Source organism: Coregonus lavaretus (assembly GCF_964263955.1).
Source record: "Coregonus lavaretus genome assembly, chromosome: 7".
NCBI classification, from domain to species: Eukaryota; Metazoa; Chordata; class Actinopteri; order Salmoniformes; family Salmonidae; genus Coregonus; species Coregonus lavaretus.
In genome coordinates this window covers 7,969,829-7,991,465 of record NC_139994.1, presented here as the reverse complement: position 1 = coordinate 7,991,465, position 21,637 = coordinate 7,969,829, and the positions used below count along the sequence as shown (strand labels likewise).

Genomic DNA, 21,637 nt, shown 5'->3' with positions numbered 1-21,637 from the left:
TGAATATATATATTGAATTTGAATATTCAATTAAATTTAAATTGAATTTTAAAACTGAACGCAATATTAATTCAATTAACTTTCCAACCATGAAATACAAGTTCAACTCATGAATTCAATTATTCAAAGTGTGCATTACATATTCAAAAAGATAGAATTCAAATTCTATATGCAAATAAAAAAGGCTTGAATGCAAATACAGTTTCTGTTGGCACTGAAATCGCTCCAAACAGAAGTCCATGTGTTGTTTCCATTCTGGATGGCCAGATGGCTTGCAACAATGACAAGAAACTGCCATGTGGGGAACCGTAAGTGGCTAGTTTCAGCTAGTTTTATCTTGTTCTTGATACCATGTCTTGTTTTGAGGTGTTTTGACTGATGTCACATCTATGATAATATGGCTCAAATTCGCTAGCTAGCTAACCAACAACTGTAACTATGTACAGTGGGGAGAACAAGTATTTGATACACTGCCGATTTTGCAGGTTTTCCTACTTACAAAGCATGTAGAGGTATGTAATTTTATCATAGGTACAACTGTGAGAGATGGAATCTAAAACAAAAATACAGAAAATCACATTGTATGATTTTTAAGTAATTAATTTGCATTTTATTGCATGACATAAGTATTTGATACATCAGAAAAGCAGAACTTAATATTTGGTACAGAAACCTTTGTTTGCAATTACAGAGATCATACGTTTCCTGTAGGTCTTGACCAGGTTTGCACACACTGCAGCAGGGTTTTTGGCCCACTCCTCCATACAGACCTTCTCCAGATCCTTCAGGTTTCGGGGCTGTCACTGGGCAATACGGACTTTCAGCTCCCTCCAAATATGTTCTATTGGGTTCAGGTCTGGATACTGGCTAGGCCACTCCAGGACCTTGAGATGCTTCTTACGGAGCCACTCCTTAGTTGCCCTGGCTGTGTGTTTCGGGTCGTTGTCATGCTGGAAGACCCAGCCACGACCAATCTTCAATGCTCTTACTGAGGGAAGGAGGTTGTTGGCCAAGATCTCGCGATACATGGCCCCATCCATCCTCCCCTCAATACGGTGCAGTCGTCCTGTCCCCTTTGCAGCAAAGCATCCCCAAATAATTATGTTTCCACCTCCATGCTTCACGGTTGGGATGGTGTTCTTGGGGTTGTACTCATCCTTCTTCCTCCAAACACGGCGAGTGGAGTTTAGACCAAAAAGCTCAATTTTTGTCTCATCAGACCACATTACCTTCTCCCATTCCTCCTCTGGATCATCCAGATGGTCATTGGCAAACTTCAGACGGGCCTGGACATGCGCTGGCTTGAGCAGGGGGACCTTGCGTGCGCTGCAGGATTTTAATCCATGACGGCGTAGTGTGTTACTAACGGTTTTCTTTGAGACTGTGGACCCAGCTCTCTTCAGGTCATTGACCAGGTCCTGCCGTGTAGTTCTGGGCTGATCCCTCACCTTCCTCATGATCATTGATGCCCCACGAGGTGAGATCTTGCATGGAGCCCCAGACCGAGGGTGATTGACCATCATCTTGAACTTCTTCCATTTTCTAATAATTGCGCCAACAGTTGTCCTTCTCACCAAGCTGCTTGCCTATTGTCCTGTAGCCCATCCCAGCCTTGTGCAGGTCTACAATTTTATCCCTGATGTCCTTACACAGCTCTCTGGTCTTGGCCATTGTGGAGAGGTTGGAGTCTGTTTGATTGAGTGTGTGGACAGGTGTCTTTTATACAGGTAACGAGTTCAAACAGGTGCAGTTAATACATGTAATGAGTGGAGAACAGGAGGGCTTCTTAAAGAAAAACTGACAGGTCTGTGAGAGCCGGAATTCTTACTGGTTGGTAGGTGATCAAATACTTATGTCATGCAATAAAATGCAAATTAATTACTTAAAAATCATAATGTGATTTTCTGGATTTTTGTTTTAGATTCCGTCTCTCACAGTTGAAGTGCACCTATGATAAAAATTACAGACCTCTACATGCTTTGTAAGTAGGAAAACCTGCAAAATCAGCAGGGTATCAAATACTTGTTCTCACCACTGTATTTGATCACAACAAGTGCTCATTGTGCCACTTTGTTTATGCATTCAATAAACATTGTAAACTATTGCGCACACGTCAGTTTTCTTACTAAACAACCAACCCACCTATTAAAAATATAATTTCAGATCTCAATGTTATCATGTATCCTCCTGGGTTCCAGTCAGTTTCTGCTTTGGTCAACTTGCCATTGTCTTGTCAAATCAGGGTGCTGTGTGAAGTCGCCCCTGAATGCTGATCTTGCGTCTGTTTTCCACCCCCCAGTGGTTTTAAAGCCATGACAGGGAGTGTTCAAGTGCACGCTTCTGAAACAGTGGAAAATCGAGATGCAGCCCATGGTTTGTAGTCAAGGGGGTAAGGGTGTGCCATAGAGAGGCACTCCCATAAGTAAAAAATACAAAGATTGGGCTAGCCCACTATTTGTTAAGCTTCCCCCAACAGTCACTGTGTAATCAGACTAAAGGAACTGATATGTGTAAGCAATAGGCAAGCAACTTCCTCAGAGTGCTAAATTGAGACAAAAACAGGTTGTACATTGATTGGGATAGGAGTTTTTACTGGTCAGGTCAGAAAATCCCCTGGCCCTACCCATTCGGATCTGCAAAGGGGAATCGACAAGGACTAACAGTCTGGGTAGTGACAAAGAGGAAAGAAGATGGAGTTGGAATTGAGCAATAACAATCACTTGATCATTATCTGCTTATTGACAGTTACATTCGACTTGTTATAAACATACTCTAAAATCATCACTCGGTCAAAGTAAAAGTACATTTCTCAAGCCTTCAAAGAGAGTGCAAATAAAATTATTTGGATCATCACTTATATCATTTTAAAGTCTACTGTACAACAGCTAACATATTATTATTTCAATCATTATATATATATATATAGCGCTATATATACACATACACAGTATATATGTACACTAAAAAGGGACTCTACATATTATGCACCAGGAGCTGCTGCAAACTCCAAAACAACATTTCCCAAACTACCATGAGAGCATTGTTTATTCAGCATTCTGATATGGATGGGATTAGAAGAAGCAGTATTGCAAATCCGTAGGCGGTATGTCCGAGGTAAGTCATATCCAGGTGGGAGTGCCTTTCACATTCATCATCAGCTTCCTTGAAGACACTACAGACGTTTGTATATTTCCTCTACTGTTGATGATGCTATGTTGTTGCCCACAGACATCCTCAAAGAGATCTGCAGTTTAAAGACCCATCAATGACGAAACCATTAAAAAGTGAAGCTAAAATTCAAGCCTAAGAGAGTCCTTGACTGAAAGTATAAAAAAAAAAAAGGTGCTAAAAATGTTTTCGTAAAAAAATAGAAATCAGCCATGTAGTTATTGGAAACCAACAGACAGTCAGTCTTTTCTCAGGGTAAGGTTTCAGTTATCTGGAATACATCTTTCCTTGCTCCCTTGAGATAATCACTGATCTGTAAATGAATAGATAAGTTAAATGAGAGATACCACCCTACCAACCTTATTAGATCAGTGACCTTCTTAGGAAGAAAGAATGCACCTGTAAAGTACTTGAACAGGGCCTTAATCGCTACCCACACTACTATACCCCTGGGCGAGGTCTGTTGGGTGTGTGTGGAGGGATGCGTGGTGTTTCCAGGCGGTGGTTGCCTGGCGTGGCTTTGTGTAAGGCAACTGGAGCGGAGGCCAGGGTGCCCACTGCAGGATGGGAGGAGTTAGTGACTGAAATGTTGGCCACCAGCTCCATCTTCCCCTCCAGCTTGACCAGGCGTGTCAGGATGTCGTCCAGCAACACCGCTATAGTCCTCTTCAGATCAGCTGTGTGTGTGTGTGTGTGTGTGTGTGTGTGTGTGTGTGTGTGAGAGAGAAAGGGAGAGAATAAAAATCTAAAACAATTAGTTTGGTTCAAGTAGAATGTGGTAAGTAGTTTTGTTTAAGTAGTAGAGGAGTGTTTCCTCATTTCCAGCGCCACAACAAAAGACAAAATGGTGGCTTCAGGACTTTTCTCTAGCGCTAAAGCAACCCTTACCGTAACCAGCCATGGAGGTGCCCTGCGGTCCTCCCGGTGCGTTCTGGTTCTCCTCGGTGAGTACCTTGACATAGCGCCGGCTCAGCTCCAGGATCTGTTGATGCAGCTCGCCACTGCTCTGGTGGTGCGGCTGCTGCATGGTGTAGCGTAGCAACATGAGCCCCCATGCCAGCCCCAAGATGATCAGCAGCACGCTCAGCTTCTGGGACATGTTCCTCCCCAGCATGGTACTGGGGCTGGAGCTGGGTGGTGCCAGGGGAGAGGGGTAGGGGGCTGGGGGATAGAGGGTGGGACTGGAAGAACAGGGTTGGGAGAGGGGCTTGGGGCTGGTACTGGGTCTGGGGATGGAAGTGGGTGGTTTGAATGGGTAAGGAGGCTGGTGTTACGAAAGAAAGGAGAGGGATCTGGAGGATAAAGGTTTGGGGCTAGTCAGGCAAAATAATGACATAGGCTAAGGAGTTAGGACTGGGGGATATAGGGCTGTGGTTAGGACTAGGGGATATAGGGCTAGGGGATAATGGGCTAGGGGATAATGGGCTGGGGTTAGGACTAGGGGATATAGGGCTAGGGGATAATGGACTGGGGTTAGGACTGGGGGATAATGGGCTGGGGGATAATGGGCTAGGGGATAATGGGCTAGGGGATAATGGGCTGGGGTTAGGACTAGGGGATATAGGGCTAGGGGATAATGGACTGGGGTTAGGACTGGGGGATAATGGGCTGGGGGATAATGGGCTGGGGGAGGGTTTGGAGGAGTAGAACACTACACAAACCTGGCAGTCAACCATGGGGCCCAAACACATACATAGCTGCTTGAGTCACTCAGAGGGAGGATCTGAAAGAGAGACACAAGACAGAAACAGGTGAGTCATCCATGTCATGATTCACTGTGGGGAATCTATGACACCAAGACACAATCAATCAGAAACCTGGGCTGGGTTCAGAAGGGCACATCAATGTTGTGGAACGTACTTCAGATAAAAAAAGCATTGTGTAGAACAGACGTCTTTGACAGGCAGGTAGCCTAGCGGTTAAGAGCGTTGGGCCAGTAACCGAAAGGCATTTTTTATCTGTATTGCACCATTCAGGAAGCTGTTTAGAAATAAATGAATGTAGTACAGTCGTGGTCAAAAGTTTTGAGAATGACAAGTATTGGTCTTCACAAAGTTTGCTGTTTCAGTGTTTTTAGATATTTTTGTCAGATGTTACTAATGGAATGCTTGTAATTATCCTTCAGTATACTAAAGTGTCAAAGGCTTTTATTGACAATTACATTAAGTTTATGCAAAGAGTCAATATTTGCAGTGTTGACCCTTCTTTTTCAAGACCTCTGCAATCCACCCTGGCATGCTGTCAATTAACTTCTGGGCCACATCCTGACTGATGGCAGCCCATTCTTGCATAATCAATGCTTGGAGTTTGTCAGAATGTGTGGGTTTCTGTTTGTCCACCCGCTTCTTGAGGATCGACCACAAGTTCTCAATGGGATTAAGGTCTGGGGAGTTTCCTGGCCATCGACCCAAAATGTCGATGTTTTGTTCCCCGAGCCACTTAGTTATCACTTTTGCCTTATGGCAAGGTGCTCCATCATGCTGGAAAAGGCATTGGTCGTCACCAAACTGTTCTTGGATGGTTGGGAGAAGTTTCTCTCTGAGGATGTGTTGGTACCATTCTTTATTCATGGCTGTGTTCTTAGGCAAAATTGTGAGTGAGCCCACTCCCTTGGCTGAGAAGCAACCCCACACATGAATGGTCTCAGGATGCTTCACTGTTGGCATGACACAGGACTGATGGTAGCGCTCACCTTGTCTTCTCTGGACAAGCTTTTTTCCGGATGCCCCAAACAATCGGAAAGGGGATTCATCAGAGAAAATGACTTTACCCCAGTCCTCAGCAGTCCAATCCCTGTACCTTTTGCAGAATATCAGTCTGTCCCTGATGTTTTTCCTGGAGAGAAGTGGCTTCCTCACTGCCCTTCTTGACACCAGACCATCCTCCAAAAGTCTTTGCCTCACTGTGCGTGCAGATGCACTCACAACTGCCATTCCTGAGCAAGCTCTGCACTGGTGGTTCCCCGATCCTGCAGCTGAATCAACTTTAGGAGACGGTCCTGGCGCTTGCTGGACTTTCTTGGGCGCCCTGACGCCTTCTTCACAACAATTGAACCTCTCTCCTTGAAGTTCTTGATGATCCGATAAATGGTTGATTTAGGTGCAATCTTACTAGCAGCAATATCCTTGCCTGTGAAGCCCTTTTTGTGCAAAGCAATGATGACGGCACAAGTTTCCTTGCAGGTAACCATGGTTAACAGAGGAAGAACAATGACTTCAAGCACCACCCTCCTTTTAAAGCTTCCAGTCTGTTATTCTAACTCAGTCAGCATGACAGAGTGATCTCCAGCCTTGACCTCGTCAACACTCACCTGTGTTAACGAGACAATCACTAACATGATGTCAGTTGGTCCTTTTGCGGCAGGGCTGAAATGCAGTGGAAATGTTTTTGGGGGATTAAGTTCATTTTCATGGCAAAGAGGGACTTTGCAATTAATTGCAATTCATCTGATCACTCTTCATAACATTCTGGAGTATATGCAAATTGCCATCATAAAAACTGAGGCAGCAGACTTTGAAAATTAATATTTGTGTCATTCTCAAAACTTTTGACCACAACTGTAGAACTTAAAATGATGCTCTGTTGTGCGGACTTGGAATTCATGACAGCCGCTCTATATGTATATTTAGCCTACATTCTAAATGTTTCTCCCCATTGCATAAACCCCTGGCCTAGATTTGGCCTATGGATTATGAACTGGGCAAAATCACCTCTCCAAGTAGTAGGCCTATTTGTTTTATTTTTTGTTGTTGTAATTTTTACCCCCTTTTTCTCCCCAAATTCGTGATTACGATCTTGTCTCATCACTGCAACTCCCCAATGTGTCGGAGGAAACACCGTTCAACTGACGATCGAAGTCAGCCTGCAGGCGCCCGGCCCGCCACAACGAGTCGCTAGAGCGCGATGAGCCAAGTAAATCCCCCCGGCCAAACCATCCCCTAACCCGGACGACGCTGGGCCAATTGTGCACCGCCCTATGGGACTCCTGGTCACGGCCAGTAATGACACAGCCTTGGATTCTAATACAGACAGTGATATATAGGTTACTTTCATTTTCCAATCAAGACTGTGTAATACATGCAGGTAAAAACTGAAATAAAATAATCACATCTTGCTTTTCTCAACAGTTCTGTCACTGCTTTAATTATTTATCTGCAGTCTCATGAGTGTGGGAGTGGCACATCCTATTGAGGGCGTAGATAAGGGAGGAGAGACACTGAACGGAGGGGAATACATTATGAAAATAACAACAAGAGAAGCCCAGGTTCAGTGTGCTGTTGCACACACACACATGCATTGGAATAGCCATGTCATAGGCCTAGCTCTAGAGACACAAAATGCTAGGAGACTAACTAGCATTTTGTGACATTGATATTTTATTGCATGACGTTACTGACGACAATAGATAAGTGCAAAGGTCCTTATCCATCTCTTAATGCTTTCATGGGAATATGTGGTTTCCTGGATAAAGAGGGGAACTTCATGTTGATATCTAGGCATAATAATTGTAATTAATTCAGAAACAAACCCCTAGGGTATCCTACATTCACAGGTCTGAGATGACTATAGACATCATTGTTCTTTACAAAAGCACACTATCAACTTCAGATAGTTACTGTCTGTTCCACTTATGTTAGTGTTCATACAAAAAGAGGGCATGGTCCTCTGTAGCTCAGCTGGTAGAGCACGGCGCTTGTAACGCCAAGGTAGTGGGTTCGATCCCCGGGACCACCCATACACAAAAAAATAAAAATAAATGTATGCATGCATGACTGTAAGTCGCTTTGGATAAAAGCGTCTGCTAAATGGCATATTATTATTATTATGTGCAGGGGAAGGATGCGATAAGATATGCTGTCCACTTCACCTAACCACATATGCTGCTGCTAGTCACAATTATCTTGTTCGTACCCCTGCACATTGACTCTGTACTCCCTATATATAGCCATGTTATTTTCTACTCCCTGTATATAGCCATATTATTTTCTACTCCCTATATATAGCCATGTTATTTTCTACTCCCTATATATAGCCATGTTATTTTCTACTCCCTGTATAGAGCCATGTTATTTTCTACTCCCTGTATAGAGCCATGTTATTTTCTACTCCCTGTATATAGCCATGTTATTTTCTACTCCCTGTATATAGCCATGTTATTTTCTACTCCCTGTATATAGCCATGTTATTTTCTACTCCCTATATATAGCCAAGTTATTCTCTACTCCCTGTATATAGCCATGTTATTTTCTACTCCCTATATATAGCCAAGTTATTCTCTACTCCCTATATATAGCCATGTTATTTTCTACTCCCTATATATAGCCATGTTATTTTCTACTCCCTATATATAGCCATGTTATTTGAAACCCCACCTCTTTAAGGAACACCTGGGATAGGATAAAGTAATCCTTCTACCCCCCCCCCTTACCCCACCCAAAAAATTTTATAATAATAATAATAGTAAAGTGGTTATCCCACTGGCTATAAGGTGAATGCACCAATTTGTAAGTCGCTCTGGATAAGAGCGTCTGCTAAATGACGTAAATGTAATGTAAATGTTATTTTCTACTCCCTGTATACAGCCATGTTATTTTCTACTCCCTATATACAGCCATGTTATTTTCTACTCCCTATATACAACCATGTTATTTTTATTCGTTATTTACAGTGTCACTATTTCTATTTATTTTTTACAAATCTAATCTTTAACTCACCGCAGTACATTTGTTTTTACTTTCGATATTCGGAGTTCGCTCGTCAATAGCTCTCCAACGGAAGGTCCTAGGATGATTGTTACATGTGACATGTTTTTATTTCTCCCAATCTTCCTTTGTGGTGTGTGTGGTTCAGAGTGGTTGTTCTGTTTGTGGGTTCTGGTCATTACAGGTGTGCTGAGTTGCGGCTGACGATGGTGGGCGTGGCTTCGGTCCGGAGTCCTGGCAGCTGTGGCTGATTGACTAGAGTATAAACTGTTTGCCGTGTGAGCTCGAGAGGAAGAGGGGGTACTTTTTGTTTGGCTGAGGTTTTGGTTATTTTAATTTATCTTTGTTTGTGTTCCAGCCAGTCCTCCTGCTGTATTCCACCCTACCTGGGTCCTGGAGAAGGGAAAGGTAGTTCTGCCCATGGGTGTACATTCACACGTAGATAACCCACTGTTTTACACACTAGGTTAGCTGGGCTGGTGTCACCCCTGTATGTGGTAACAGGTAGTAAAGCTGGTTAAGGATTAGAGTGTGATAGGAAGGATTAGGTGTGTAGAAGAGAAGGGACCTTTTGTTTATTTTCATTACTTGGACCCTGTTCCCAAACCTTCCCTTCTCTTACCTTCCTTCCTTGGTTTGTTTGATTGGTTTTTGTTTTATTTACTGTTTCTTTATGGGTGTTGTATAATTCTGTTTAATTACGTTACTAAACGTCCCCGAGGGCTAACATTGAGTTCTGGTTGTTGTCTGGTTATTTTAGTTCATTACACCCCACATTTCTTCCCCATCCATCTAGTTTATCTTGTGTGCGCAGGCATGGGCATTTACGTCTCCTCCTCAGACGAACTACACCCGAGGGGAGAACGTAACAATGATGATCGTGATTTATCTAGAATCAGATGATGGTAGAGAGCAAGGTACATCCTTTGTTTTTACAGATGGTCGAACTCTTCCCCTAACAGAGCCGAAAAGGAGATATGCTGGCGCTCAGGGGGTTTAGGAACCCTTGTAAAAGTGCAATATCGGTGATTGCATGTAAGCACGGAAATATATTTTTGCATTCCTATTTCAGGAGGGTTAGCCCTTTATGAAGATTACATACTGCATAGGGCCTCCAGTCGCCAAAGGGTCCAACATTTTGAATAGTTACCTCTAACTACTAAGGGTGCTATATTTGACCCATTTACAAGGATACTTTTCAATAATCTTCCTATCCAGGTGAAATGGAGATGTAAAACCACATCATGTTTAGTCTCTGACCCCCCTCATCCATGTTACTACATTCATTAAAATTCCAGTTCACCACTTCCCTGATTTTACATGAATATTTCCTGATATTTTCAACAGCTCACTGTCCATATGAGTTACAGATGTACAAACAAGTGCGTTGGGTTTCTTGACCTTTTATCAAAGGTCTTAAGTGCCATCAGGGCCTCCCGAGTGGCCTAAGGCGTCGCTACAGACCCGGGTTCGATCCCAGGCTGTGTCACAGCCGGCCATGACCGGGAGACCCATTTTATAAATTTTTTTAGAATTCTTCACCTTCGATTTTTGGAAAAAATATTTCACCGAATATAGCTGTGGTTATTAATTCACGTAGAGATCTAATTTTCAATAGCTTCCAATCCAAATGACATACATCTAAAATAACTTTGTTGGTCACTGACGTCCCTCCTCCATAGTACACCCATTATAATTATAATTTTTCATTTCACTGAATTTACAGGAATCTTCCTGTAATAGGTCTAATTTTCAATAGTTCACTGAGCTACAGACAAGTGCGGTGGGTTCCTTGACCTCTCTTAAAAAAGGTAAAAACAGTTTGTTTAAGATCTCTAGATCATTTAATTGAGATAAACATTTAGTTTCTGTAAACACCAGGTTTGGCTATTGCACTTTTTAGTTTAAGTACTTTTACCCCATTTTCTCTCCAATTTTGTGATATCCAATTGGTAGTTACAGTCCTGTCCCATAGCTTAAATTCCCCTACGGAGAGGGGAGGGTCGAGAGCCATGCGTCCTCCGAAACACGACCCTGGCAAGCCGCACTGCTTCTTGACACACTGCTTGCTTAACCCGGAACCCAGCCGCACCAATGTGTCAGAGGAAACACCGTCCAGCTGGCGACCGAAGTCAGCTTGCAGGTGCCCGGCCCGCCACAAGGAGTCACTAGAGCGCGATGGGACAAGGAAATCCCGGCCGGCCAAACCCTCCCCTAACCCGGACGATGCTGGGCCAAATGTGCGCCGCCTCATGGGTCTCCCGGTCACGGCCGGCTGTGACACAGCCTGGGATCGAACCCGGGTCTGTAGCGACGCCTTAGATCGCTGCGCCACTCGGGAGGCCCTGATGGCACTTTTAAGATGGTCCCTTAGCCACCAGTGCGTAATATTCAACCATTGAAACCAGCATATAGTCTCTTTTTGAAAACAGAACGGATAAAAATAAAAGGCCGTACCTTGCTCTCTATCGTCATCTAATTCTAGATTCATCACCCTAATCATCCTAGGACCTTCCGTCGAAGAGGTATTGATGAGCAAACTGTAGATATCAAACCAATATCCAAACTGAAAACAAATTTACCGTGGTCTTTAACCCTGCATTGCTGTAAAAGGACCAGTAAGTAAGCATTTCACTGTTAGTCTACAAAGCATGTGACAAATACAATTTCATCTGTCTGTCAAGCATTGTTATCAGAGCTGCCAACTCTCACTCGTTGGCCGTGAGACACGCATTTGATCCTCTTCCCACGCTCACACGCCACACCTCATCTCTCACGCATTGAAAAGTACTGCTTTTATTTTCTAGCCCTCCTGTAGCTCAGTTGGTAGAGCATGGCACTTGCAACGCCAGGGTTGTGGGTTCGATTCCCACGGGGGCCCAGTATGAAAAATGTATGCACTCACTAACTGTAAGTCGCTCTGGATAAGAGCATCTGCTAAATGACTAAAATGTAATGTGTCCATTGTATAGTGCAATAACATTTAAACCGTTCTCCAAATCATTTTTGAAATCGGAGCATCTGCGACTGCAATTTAACCTCACGAGGAACCTCTTATCATTGTTCTGTCTTGCCACAGCACTGTGAACCATGGCACATGAAGCATATGATTGGCCTAGTTATGTAAGGGATCAAGGGGATTGGATGAGTGTTTTAAAGAAACGCCCCTCAGGATCAGAGTGGAGCTGAATGGAGAGAGAACATTCCCCACTGAGTTTATAAAACTGTAAAAAGAGCAGCATGGTAGTGCTGTTTTATGTACTCACAACAACATACTCAACAGAACGTCCTCTACGTCCTCTGAGAATGCACTTGGAGCATGAGAGTGTGGAGCATGGTAGTATGCATATTGAGAAACACCCCTTAATTCAATCAATCAAGTACAAGGGAGGAGCGAAAACCTGCAGACATTCGGCCCTCAGTGAAATGAGTTTGACACGTGGTGACACTGCCAGGCACTTGTCGCATACAACTCTCCACCTGAGAATAGGGATCAATCCCTTCTGACCTTCCCACTGTTTCTCTCGTCCCCAATCTAATTTCATTACTATCTGAATAAAGTGTCAAACCATATTTAAATTTTTTTTTACAAAATATTGTGTTCAAAGCATTCTGAATACACCAAATACACCTGACCTGTTTTTTTTGGGTCATAGTCCTAAACCATGTCAAAATACGTAAAATTGCAGGAAATGGACTTTAAAACAGTAACATTTTCCTCCCCAGACCCCCGTCTAGGCAAAATCACGCTCCAAGCTTATTTCAAAATATACCAGCCCTGTGTTATGCACAGCACAAGTTGAGGCAACAAATCCATTAGTTAAACATTGACCTACACAACTGCCATATGGGGTAGTTATCACCTCAATCAACTACTAGGCAACGCAGCAAGGCTTGGCTCAGGTTTGTGGAAGGAAAAGTTAGCTAACTAACGTCAGTGTATGACAGGACAGTTGGTGGAAAAACAAAGTAAGAGAAAGTTGGCCAATAGACATAGCTACCTAACTAGCATGTTAGCTAACAACTCATACTTTAGAACCGTTTGACAAAGACATACATTTCAGCTTGATAGTAGTAGAAATAGCTACATAGTTAGCTTAACCGGTAGATAGATTTCTGGAAACCTAGCTGACTATAGATAGCTAGCTTGCAGTGCTCAGACTGAGTTAGTTAGCTATCTGCTAGCCTACCTTGTTGATCGCGTGCATGACGTAAATATGGCTCGCGCTAGCTAGTCTTGACATTATAGTTAATCGAACGGGATAACTGCCCCAGTGTCAAATCAGACATCCACAAAGTTGTCTCACACCTCAAACATTATTTCAATGACTTTTATCAAACCCTTATAAAAACAAACGTTATATTACCAGGATTTGTTCGTTTGAATCCCTGTGCTGTTTGGAACGTCAGTCTGCAATCCCGTTCATCCAAAACGGACAACAGATGAGTGCACAGGGCAGAGACTGAAATGCCACTGTCAAGATTATGTTACTTCATAAGCAATGTAACTTAAACAAATAGCCAGTTCTGAAGTTAAAATTACATTGTATAACTGTTTGCATGTCTAGGCAAAAATGTGTTCGCGAGTTCACCCCATTTCACGTGACAACTACCGATCAGTCTAGTGGTCGTGTGTGTACTGTGTCATCACGATTCACGTTTTAGGGATTGGTCTTCTTCTTCTTCAGTGCGGTTTATTGGCGGTTGGCATCCAACGTTATGGTGCATTACCGCCACCTACTGTACTGGAGTATGGGCCAGCGACAGGGAGAAACTAAATTTACATTTACATTTTAGTCATTTAGCAGACGCTCTTATCCAGAGCGACTTACAGTTAGTGAATACATATTTTTTTTAATACTGGCCCCCCGTGGGAATCGAACCCACAACCCTGGCGTTGCAAACGCCATGCTCTATCAACTGAGCTACATCCCTGCCGGCCATTCCCTCCCCTACCCTGGACGACGCTGGGCCAATTGTGCGCCGCCACATGAGTCTCCCGGTCGCGGCCGGCTGCGACAGAGCCTGGATTTGAACCAGGATCTCTAGTGGCACAGTTAGCACTGCGATGCAGTGCCTTAGACCACTGCGCCACTCAGGAGTAAATCCTACCTATAGGGATTTGTGGGAAATGTATTGCTCATAAACATGCATGCAAGCGTGTGGTCCATTCATCCTTACCATCAGTCATCACGGCGCTAAATAAAAAAAAAGAACATAAGATAAGTTCAAATTCAAATCAGTGTAAGTGTTTTGGTAAGGAATGATTAGATGGCTTATTCGACCGACTGGTAGATGAGGTATAGTTAAGCCAAGGTACCTGGGCCCACCATCCCAAATCAAGGGAAGGGGAAAGGAAAGGTGCAGAGACCACATTTCTTCCAGGAATATATTCATCCTGGATCACTGCTGGAATTTTCCTCTGTGTCACCTGACTAACTTTGTAGGCCTATTTGCTTTGTTATGTTTGCCTTCAGTTCAGACAACTTAGAAAGTGCACACATCCCTTGTATGTAAAATTTCACCAAGGCCATTTGTTTGGAGTCAGTGTATTTTCCTTCCTTCCTTCCTTCCTTCCTTCCTTCCTTCCTTCCTTCCTTCCTTCCTTCCTTCCTTCCTTCCTTCCTTCCTTCCTTCCTTCCTTCCTTCCTTCCTTCCTTCCTTCCTTCCTTCCTTCCTTCCTTCCTTCCTTCCTTCCTTCTTTCCTCCATTCCTTCTTTCCTTCCCTTTCTCAGCAGATCAATCTAATTGCACATAGGTGAATAATGATGAAGTTGAGATCATAAGCTTTGGAGTGTGAATCACAGGAGGTTGGTTGCACCTTAATTGGGGAGAACTGGCTCGTGGTAATAATAATAATAATAATAATAATATGCCATTTAGCAGACGCTTTTATCCAAAGCGACTTACAGTCATGTGTGCATACATTTTTGTGTATGGGTGGTCCCGGGGATCAAACCCACTACCCTGGCGTTACAAGCGCCGTGCTCTACCAGCTGAGCTACAGAGTGGTCCATGGCTGGAGCAGCTCATAAATGGCCATTCCATTCTCTACGTTCCAGCCATTATTATGAGCCGTTCTCCCCTCAGCAGTCTACTGTGGTGTGAATATATAATAGTCCACCATATTGGATGCTACTTTTGTATCAGTATTCTATTTGAGGAGGAAAGGCACACTTTGCAGAATCTGGGTACTCTGTGATAGAACTACTAATGCTGTGGCACCTGTTGTTGTGTTTTAGGATCGTGGGAGAAGACGATGGCGGCAGACTATATTCTCCCCAGAGGAATATGAAGAGTATAAGAGAACAGTGTTGCTCAAGAGACTACAGAACAGGCTGTGTGTGAGCTTTGGAAGGCCAGGGGGAATAGACTGTAAACTAATCGGCCTAGAGACACCTTGCTTCTGCACACACAGGTACACTTTAGCAACATCATCCATCTCTAATACAACACTGTGATTAGTTCATTAAGAATTGTGTAGCCTCCAAAATGTAATAGCGCTATGGTCTCTACAAAGAGGTCTGATTCTTTATGGCTGAGGAGGAAGTATGGTTGCTCAGGAATTGCTTGGTCAGTGGTTCAAGCATCATTCCAGCTATCCCTCTTAATCGCTGCACTTGGGTTGAACCCCTCCAGGTACAAACCGCATCAGACAGACTTTGAGGAGGTTCCTTTTGGAGCGACCGATAGTGCTACCATGCCGGTTTTCGAGGGTGTCTGTGTTCCGCCTACCAGTACGGTAACCTGAATGGGTCGCAGCCTGTACGCTGCAGCTGCAAACACTCAGCCCACGACCACAGTGAGACCACAGAACACCTGTGTGGGAAATGTGAGTCTCTGATGTCCCCTCGCTGAAGCACTGAGTCATTGTTATAATACTCCTTCTATTCACCCAGCCTTCCAATTTGTTGTGTTAAAAGTAGTTGCTGAGTGTTGTATAGGGCAAGGGTGAGGCTACATTGCCCTACCTCATCTCTTTGTCCTTTCCACTCTGACCTCTCCTGTCCTCAGGCACTTTCTGCTCTGGGTTCCGGAGCCCTTACACATGTGGGTGTGGCCATCCTAGCCCCGCCCACCAGACGCTAGTGAAGACTAGGGCAGAGCGGGAGGCCCGGGGTTGGCAGTGACGTTGCGTACACATCCATGGGGCTTTAACGGGGTTCAGCTCCCTGACTGACGGGTACCTGACACTGGATGACAGCGGGGCAGGTGAGACCTCCAGGCAGCATCACAGACTCACTGACAAGAGACAGCCACAAAATGAATTAGAACATAGACATTTAGTCTATCTAGGAGTTTAATCTCAGCCTTAGATACAGTATATGAGATATCTAATTGTTACCCTTGACTAACTACGTGTGTGTGTGTGTCCCTCTTCTTTCTGTCCTCTTGTCTCAACATCCCTGAGCGTTCCAGGAGCATGTGTTTGAGAAAGCCTATGGACCTACAGGTCAGAACCCAACCTAGATATAGGAGACTTTGGGGGACATCATTGCGACTGTTTCCTTTGAAATGTCTAGCCTCAGAAGCACAGGCTTCTCACGTACGAGATTTGGAAGGATGGCCAGTCGAGACTATGAAATGTATAATCTGAGTGTAACGGAGGATGCAATTTATGCTATAGATCAGGGTTTCCCAACCCTCTCCTCGGGCCCCCCCAGACGTTTCACGTTTTTGTTTTAACCCTAAACTGGCACACCTGATTCAATTAGTCAAAGGCTTTTTTTTATGTCTGAGGGGGCCAGAGAAGAGGGTTGGGAAACCCTGCTATAGGTAATATATTTCCTATAGAGATCCTAAACAGAGATTAAATGAGTCTCATAATAGATGTATTCCGTTCATTTAATGGTGCATGTTTCCCTCTGATGTGTAGAGGAGAGCTATGTGATCAGGGCTCTGTCTGACATGAGGACCAGAGAGGAGGGACACATGGCGTACTTCGAGAGACGCTACCAGGAGGGGGAGAGGAGTACAATTCTCAAATGAAACACTGGAGAGCAGCAGAGAACAGTAGAACACCGCTGTAAAGATGGAAAAGAAGTGAAGTGTAGAATAGAGTAGAGATCAAGGAAGCAGAGCGACACATGTAGTTGAATTTAGAGAGAGCAGTGCAAAACAGCAAATAATGGAACAATTCATTGACAGTCTATTAACTACAGATGCCACTTTTTGTTGAACAACAGATATCTTGTGATGCTGAATTACTCAGGTCTTGTTACCCAGACAAATAGTATTGAATACTTCTTTGTGAATGTGGCACTCAAATAAGCACATGACATGTAAATGAATGACTGAAAATGTGAATGTCATATTCATATAGTTTCTGTATCCAGTGGCGATTTTAGCATGTACAGTTGAAGTCGGAAGTTTACATACACTTAGGTTGGAGTCATTGAAACTCATTTTTCAACCACTCCATAAATTAATTGTTAACAAACTATAGTTTTGGCAAGTCGGTTAGGACATCTACTTTGTGCATGACACAAGTAATTTTTCCAACAATTGTTTACAGACAGATTATTTCACTTATAATTTACTGTATCACAATTCCAGTGGGTCAGACGTTTACATACACTAAGTTGACTGTGCCTTTAAACAGCTTGGAAAATTATAGAAAATGATGTCATGGCTTTAGAAGCTTCTGATAGGCTAATTGACATCATTTGAGTCAATTGGAGGTGTACCTGTGGATGTATTTCAAGGCCTACCTTCAAACTCATAGCCTTTTTGCTGGACATCATGGGAAAATCAAAAGAAATCAGCCAAGACCTCAGAAAAAGATTTGTAGACCTCCACAAGTCTGGTTCATCCTTGGGAGCAATTTCCAAACGCCTGAAAGTACCACGTTCATCTGTACAAACAATAGTACGCAAGTATAAACACCATGGGACCACGCAGCCGTCATACCGCTCAGGAAGGAGACGCGTTCTGTCTCCTAAAGATGAACGTACTTTGGTGCGAAAAGTGCAAATCAATCCCAGAACAACAGCAAAGGACCTTATGAAGATGCTGGAGGAAACAGGTACAAAAGTATCTACAGTGGGGGGAAAAAGTATTTAGTCAGCCACCAATTGTGCATGTTCTCCCACTTAAAAAGTTGAGAGAGGCCTGTAATTTTCATCATAGGTACACGTCAACTATGACAGACAAAATGAGAAAAGAAAATCCAGAAAATCACATTGTAGGATTTTTAATGAATTTATTTGCAAATTATGGTGGAAAATAAGTATTTGGTCAATAACAAAAGTTTCTCAATACTTTGTTATATACCCTTTGTTGGCAATGACACAGGTCAAACGTTTTCTGTAAGTCTTCACAAGGTTTTCACACACTGTTGCTGGTATTTTGGCCCATTCCTCCATGCAGATCTCCTCTAGAGCAATGATGTTTTGGGGCTGTCGCTGGGCAACACGGACTTTCAACTCCCTCCAAAGATTTTCTATGGGGTTGAGATCTGGAGACTGGCTAGGCCACTCCAGGACCTTGAAATGCTTCTTGCGAAGCCACTCCTTCGTTGCCCGGGCGGTGTGTTTGGGATCATTGTCATGCTGAAAGACCCAGCCACGTTTCATCTTCAATGCCCTTGCTGATGGAAGGAGGTTTTCACTCAAAATCTCACGATACATGGCCCCATTCATTCTTTCCTTTACACAGATCAGTCGTCCTGGTCCCTTTGCAGAAAAACATCCCCAAAGCATGATGTTTCTACCCCCATGCTTCACAGTAGGTATGGTGTTCTTTGGATGCAACTCAGCATTCTTTGTCCTCCAAACACGACGAGTTGAGTTTTTACCAAAAAGTTATATTTTGGTTTCATCTGACATTCTCCCAATCCTCTTCTGGATCATCCAAATGCACTCTAGCAAACTTCAGACGGGCCTGGACATGTACTGTCTTAAGCAGGGGGACACGTCTGGCACTGCAGGATTTGAGTCCCTGGCGGCGTAGTGTGTTACTGATGGTAGGCTTTGTTACTTTGGTCCCAGCTCTCTGCAGGTCATTCACTAGGTCCCCCCGTGTGGTTCTGGGATTTTTGCTCAGGTTCATAGTCACCAAGAAAACAATTGGTAACACACTACTCCGTGAAGGACTGAAATCCTGCAGTGCTTGCAAGGTCCCCCTGCTCAAGAAAGCACATATACAGGCCTGTCTGAAGTTTGCCAATGAACATCTGAATGATTCAGAGCAGAACTGGGTGAAAGTGTGTGGTCAGATGAGACCAAAATCGAGCTCTTTGGCATCAACTCAACTCGTCGTTTTTGGAGGAGGAGGAATGCTGCCTATGACCCCAAGAACACTATCCCCACCGTCAAACATGGAGGTGGAAACATTATGTTTTGGGAGTGTTTTCCTGCTAAGGGGACAGGACAACTTCACTGCATCAAAGGGACGATGGACGGGGCCATGTACCGTCAAATCTTGGGTGAGAACTCCTTCCCTCAGCCAGGGCATTGAAAATGGGTCGTGGATGGGTATTCCAGCATGACAATGACCCAAAACACACGGCCAAGGCAACAAAGGAGTGGCTCAAGAAGAAGCACATTAAGGTCCTGGAGTGGCCTAGCCAGTCTCCAGACCTTAATCCCATAGAAAATCTGTGGAGGGAGCTGAAGGTTCGAGTTGCCAAACGTCAGCCTCGAAACCTTAATGATTTGGAGAAGATCTGCAAAGAGGAGTGGGACAAAATCCCTCCTGAGATGTGTGCAAACCTGTTGGCCAACTACAAGAAATGTCTGACCTCTGTGATTGCCAACAAGGGTTTTGCCACCAAGTACTAAGTAATGTTTTGCAGAGGGGTCAAATACTTATTTCCCTCATTAAAATGCAAATCAATTCATAACATTTTTGACATGCGTTTTTTTCTGGATTTTGTTGTTGTTATTCTGTCTCTCACTGTTCAAATAAACCTACCATTAAAATTATAGACTGATCATGTCTTTGTCAGTGGGCAAATGTACAAAATCAGCAGGGGATCAAATACTTTTTTCCCTCACTGTATATACTGCATTCTATTCTATAATATTCTACTGTATCCTAGTCCATGCCGCTCTGTCATTGCTTGTCCATATATGTATATTTTTTAAAATTCCATTCCTTACTAGTTTTGTTAGATATTACTGCACTGTCGGAGCTAGAAGCACAAGCATTTCACAACACCCGCTACAACATCTGCTAAACACGTGTATGTGACAATTACATTTGATTTGATTTGAATTAAGAGGGGAAAAAGGGACCAAAATATTAGGGTGAGGCACATGGGCTACTAACAGCTTACTACACAACATACGGTGCCTTCGGAAAGTATTCAGACCCCTTGACTTTTTCCACAGTTTGTTACGTTACAGCCTTATTTTATTTTTATTTTTATTTTTTCCCCTCATCAATCTACACACAATACCCCAAAATGATAAAGCAAAAACAGGTTTAGAAAATGTTGCTAATTTATAAAAAATTAAAAACTGAAATATCACACTTATAGGTTGCCTTATAGACCCTTTACTTAGTACTTTGTTGAATCAACTTTGGCAGCAATTACAGCATAGAGTCTTCTTGGGAATGAAGCTACTTCTCTGCAGATCCTCTCAAGCTCTGTCAGGTTGGATGAGATGCGTTGCTGCACAGCTATTTTCATGTCTCTCCAGAGATGTTAGATTGGGTTCACTCCGAAGCCACTCCTGCGTTGTCTTGGCTGTGCGCTTAGGGTCGTTGTCCTGTTGGAAGGTGAACCGTCGCCCCAGTCTGAGATCCTGAGCACTCTGGAGCAGGTTTTCATCAAGGATCTCTCTGTACTTTGATCCATTCATCTTTGCCTCAAACCTGACTAGTCTCCCAGTCCCTGCCCTGAAAAACATCCCCACAGCATGATGCTACCACCACCATGCTTCACCGTAGGGATGGTGCCAGGTTTCCTCAAGACGTGACGCTTGGCATTCAGGCCAAAGAGTTGAATCTTGGTTTCATCAGACCAGAGAATCTTCAGGTGCCTTTTGGCAAACTCCAAGCGGGCTGTCATGTGCCTTTTACTGAGGAGTGGCTTCCGGCGCAACTAGAGAACATTACCAACCCCTACGCTCTGTATTTTCCGCTGGCTGCCCCACCACCACAGAAAGCACTGAGATAGGCTGAAACACCTGCATTTTGGAGCTGCCTTACTCAAGAAAGCAAAAAAGTTTGTATGCGACTTTATTAACTCAATGATTTATATGTAGTTTTTTTTACATTGTTTGCAAACTGATATGTGACACGTATTAATGTCAAAATAACCTTTTTGTTAGCTAAAAAGGTGGGGCTCCACTGTCTGTATCAGATGAAGACTGAGAAAATAGCTGCCAAACAGAAGGCTGCCAAACAGAAGGCTGCCAAACAGCCTTTCATGATTTGAAAGGGTGTTTGGTAGGTTTGTTACTGGATAGGGAGGTGGTTGGTTTGGTGGATGGTACGCTGCCAAACCAACCACCTTCCTATCCAGTAAGAAACCTACCAAACAGCCTTTCAAATAATCTACCAAAACAGCCTATCAAATCATCTACCAAACTGGAGAAGAGGACTAACCATTAGCTAACACACAAACACGCTTAGTTTGAGGCACTATTCCATTCCAAATAGATAATAATAGAATCGTAATTGATAATGAATAACCACTATGACCAAGCAGTCTCATCTGGGGATAATGATCTCAAGACCATCACAAGGTGTTTCTGATGTCTCCAAGTTCAATTCAGAATAAAGTTTCAAAGCCATGTTGATTCATAAACTTACCCGTC

At 43.6% G+C, this 21,637-nt stretch overlaps 1 protein-coding gene and 1 pseudogene across 3 annotated transcripts; one reads left to right on the top strand and one right to left on the bottom strand.

Moving 5' to 3' along the window:
- Positions 1-1,668: 1,668 nt before the first annotated feature.
- LOC311132366 (coiled-coil domain-containing protein 126-like) lies at positions 1,669-13,484 on the bottom strand. Of its 2 annotated transcripts, XM_084165621.1 has the most exons (4): positions 13,238-13,484; positions 4,057-4,891; positions 3,568-3,845; positions 1,669-3,481 (listed from the first exon to the last, which is right to left on the bottom strand). In XM_084165621.1, exons 2-3 carry the CDS (start codon positions 4,280-4,282, stop codon positions 3,610-3,612), a joined length of 462 nt encoding a protein of 153 aa, XP_084021747.1. In that variant the 5' UTR covers positions 4,283-4,891; positions 13,238-13,484; the 3' UTR covers positions 1,669-3,481; positions 3,568-3,609. The 2 variants fall into 2 exon arrangements, with proteins under 2 accessions (XP_084021747.1, XP_084021746.1); XM_084165620.1 differs by having other exon boundaries at positions 1,669-3,845.
- Positions 13,077-16,859, top strand: LOC311131866 (protein FAM221A-like; annotated as a pseudogene). Its single transcript has 6 exons — positions 13,077-13,081; positions 15,113-15,288; positions 15,510-15,702; positions 15,885-16,082; positions 16,240-16,323; positions 16,747-16,859. The product of its transcript is annotated as a protein FAM221A-like (transcript).
- Positions 16,860-21,637: the final 4,778 nt, after the last annotated feature.

Excerpts from the sequence above, each read along its gene's own strand:
- LOC311132366 (XM_084165620.1), bottom strand. The coding sequence starts at position 4,282 with ATGCTGGGGAGGAACATGTCCCAGAAGCTGAGCGTGCTGCTGATCATC. Across the intron at positions 3,846-4,056 it reads CACCTCCATGGCTGGTTACG|CTGATCTGAAGAGGACTATA; the intron begins GTAAGGGTTGCT and ends ACACACACACAG.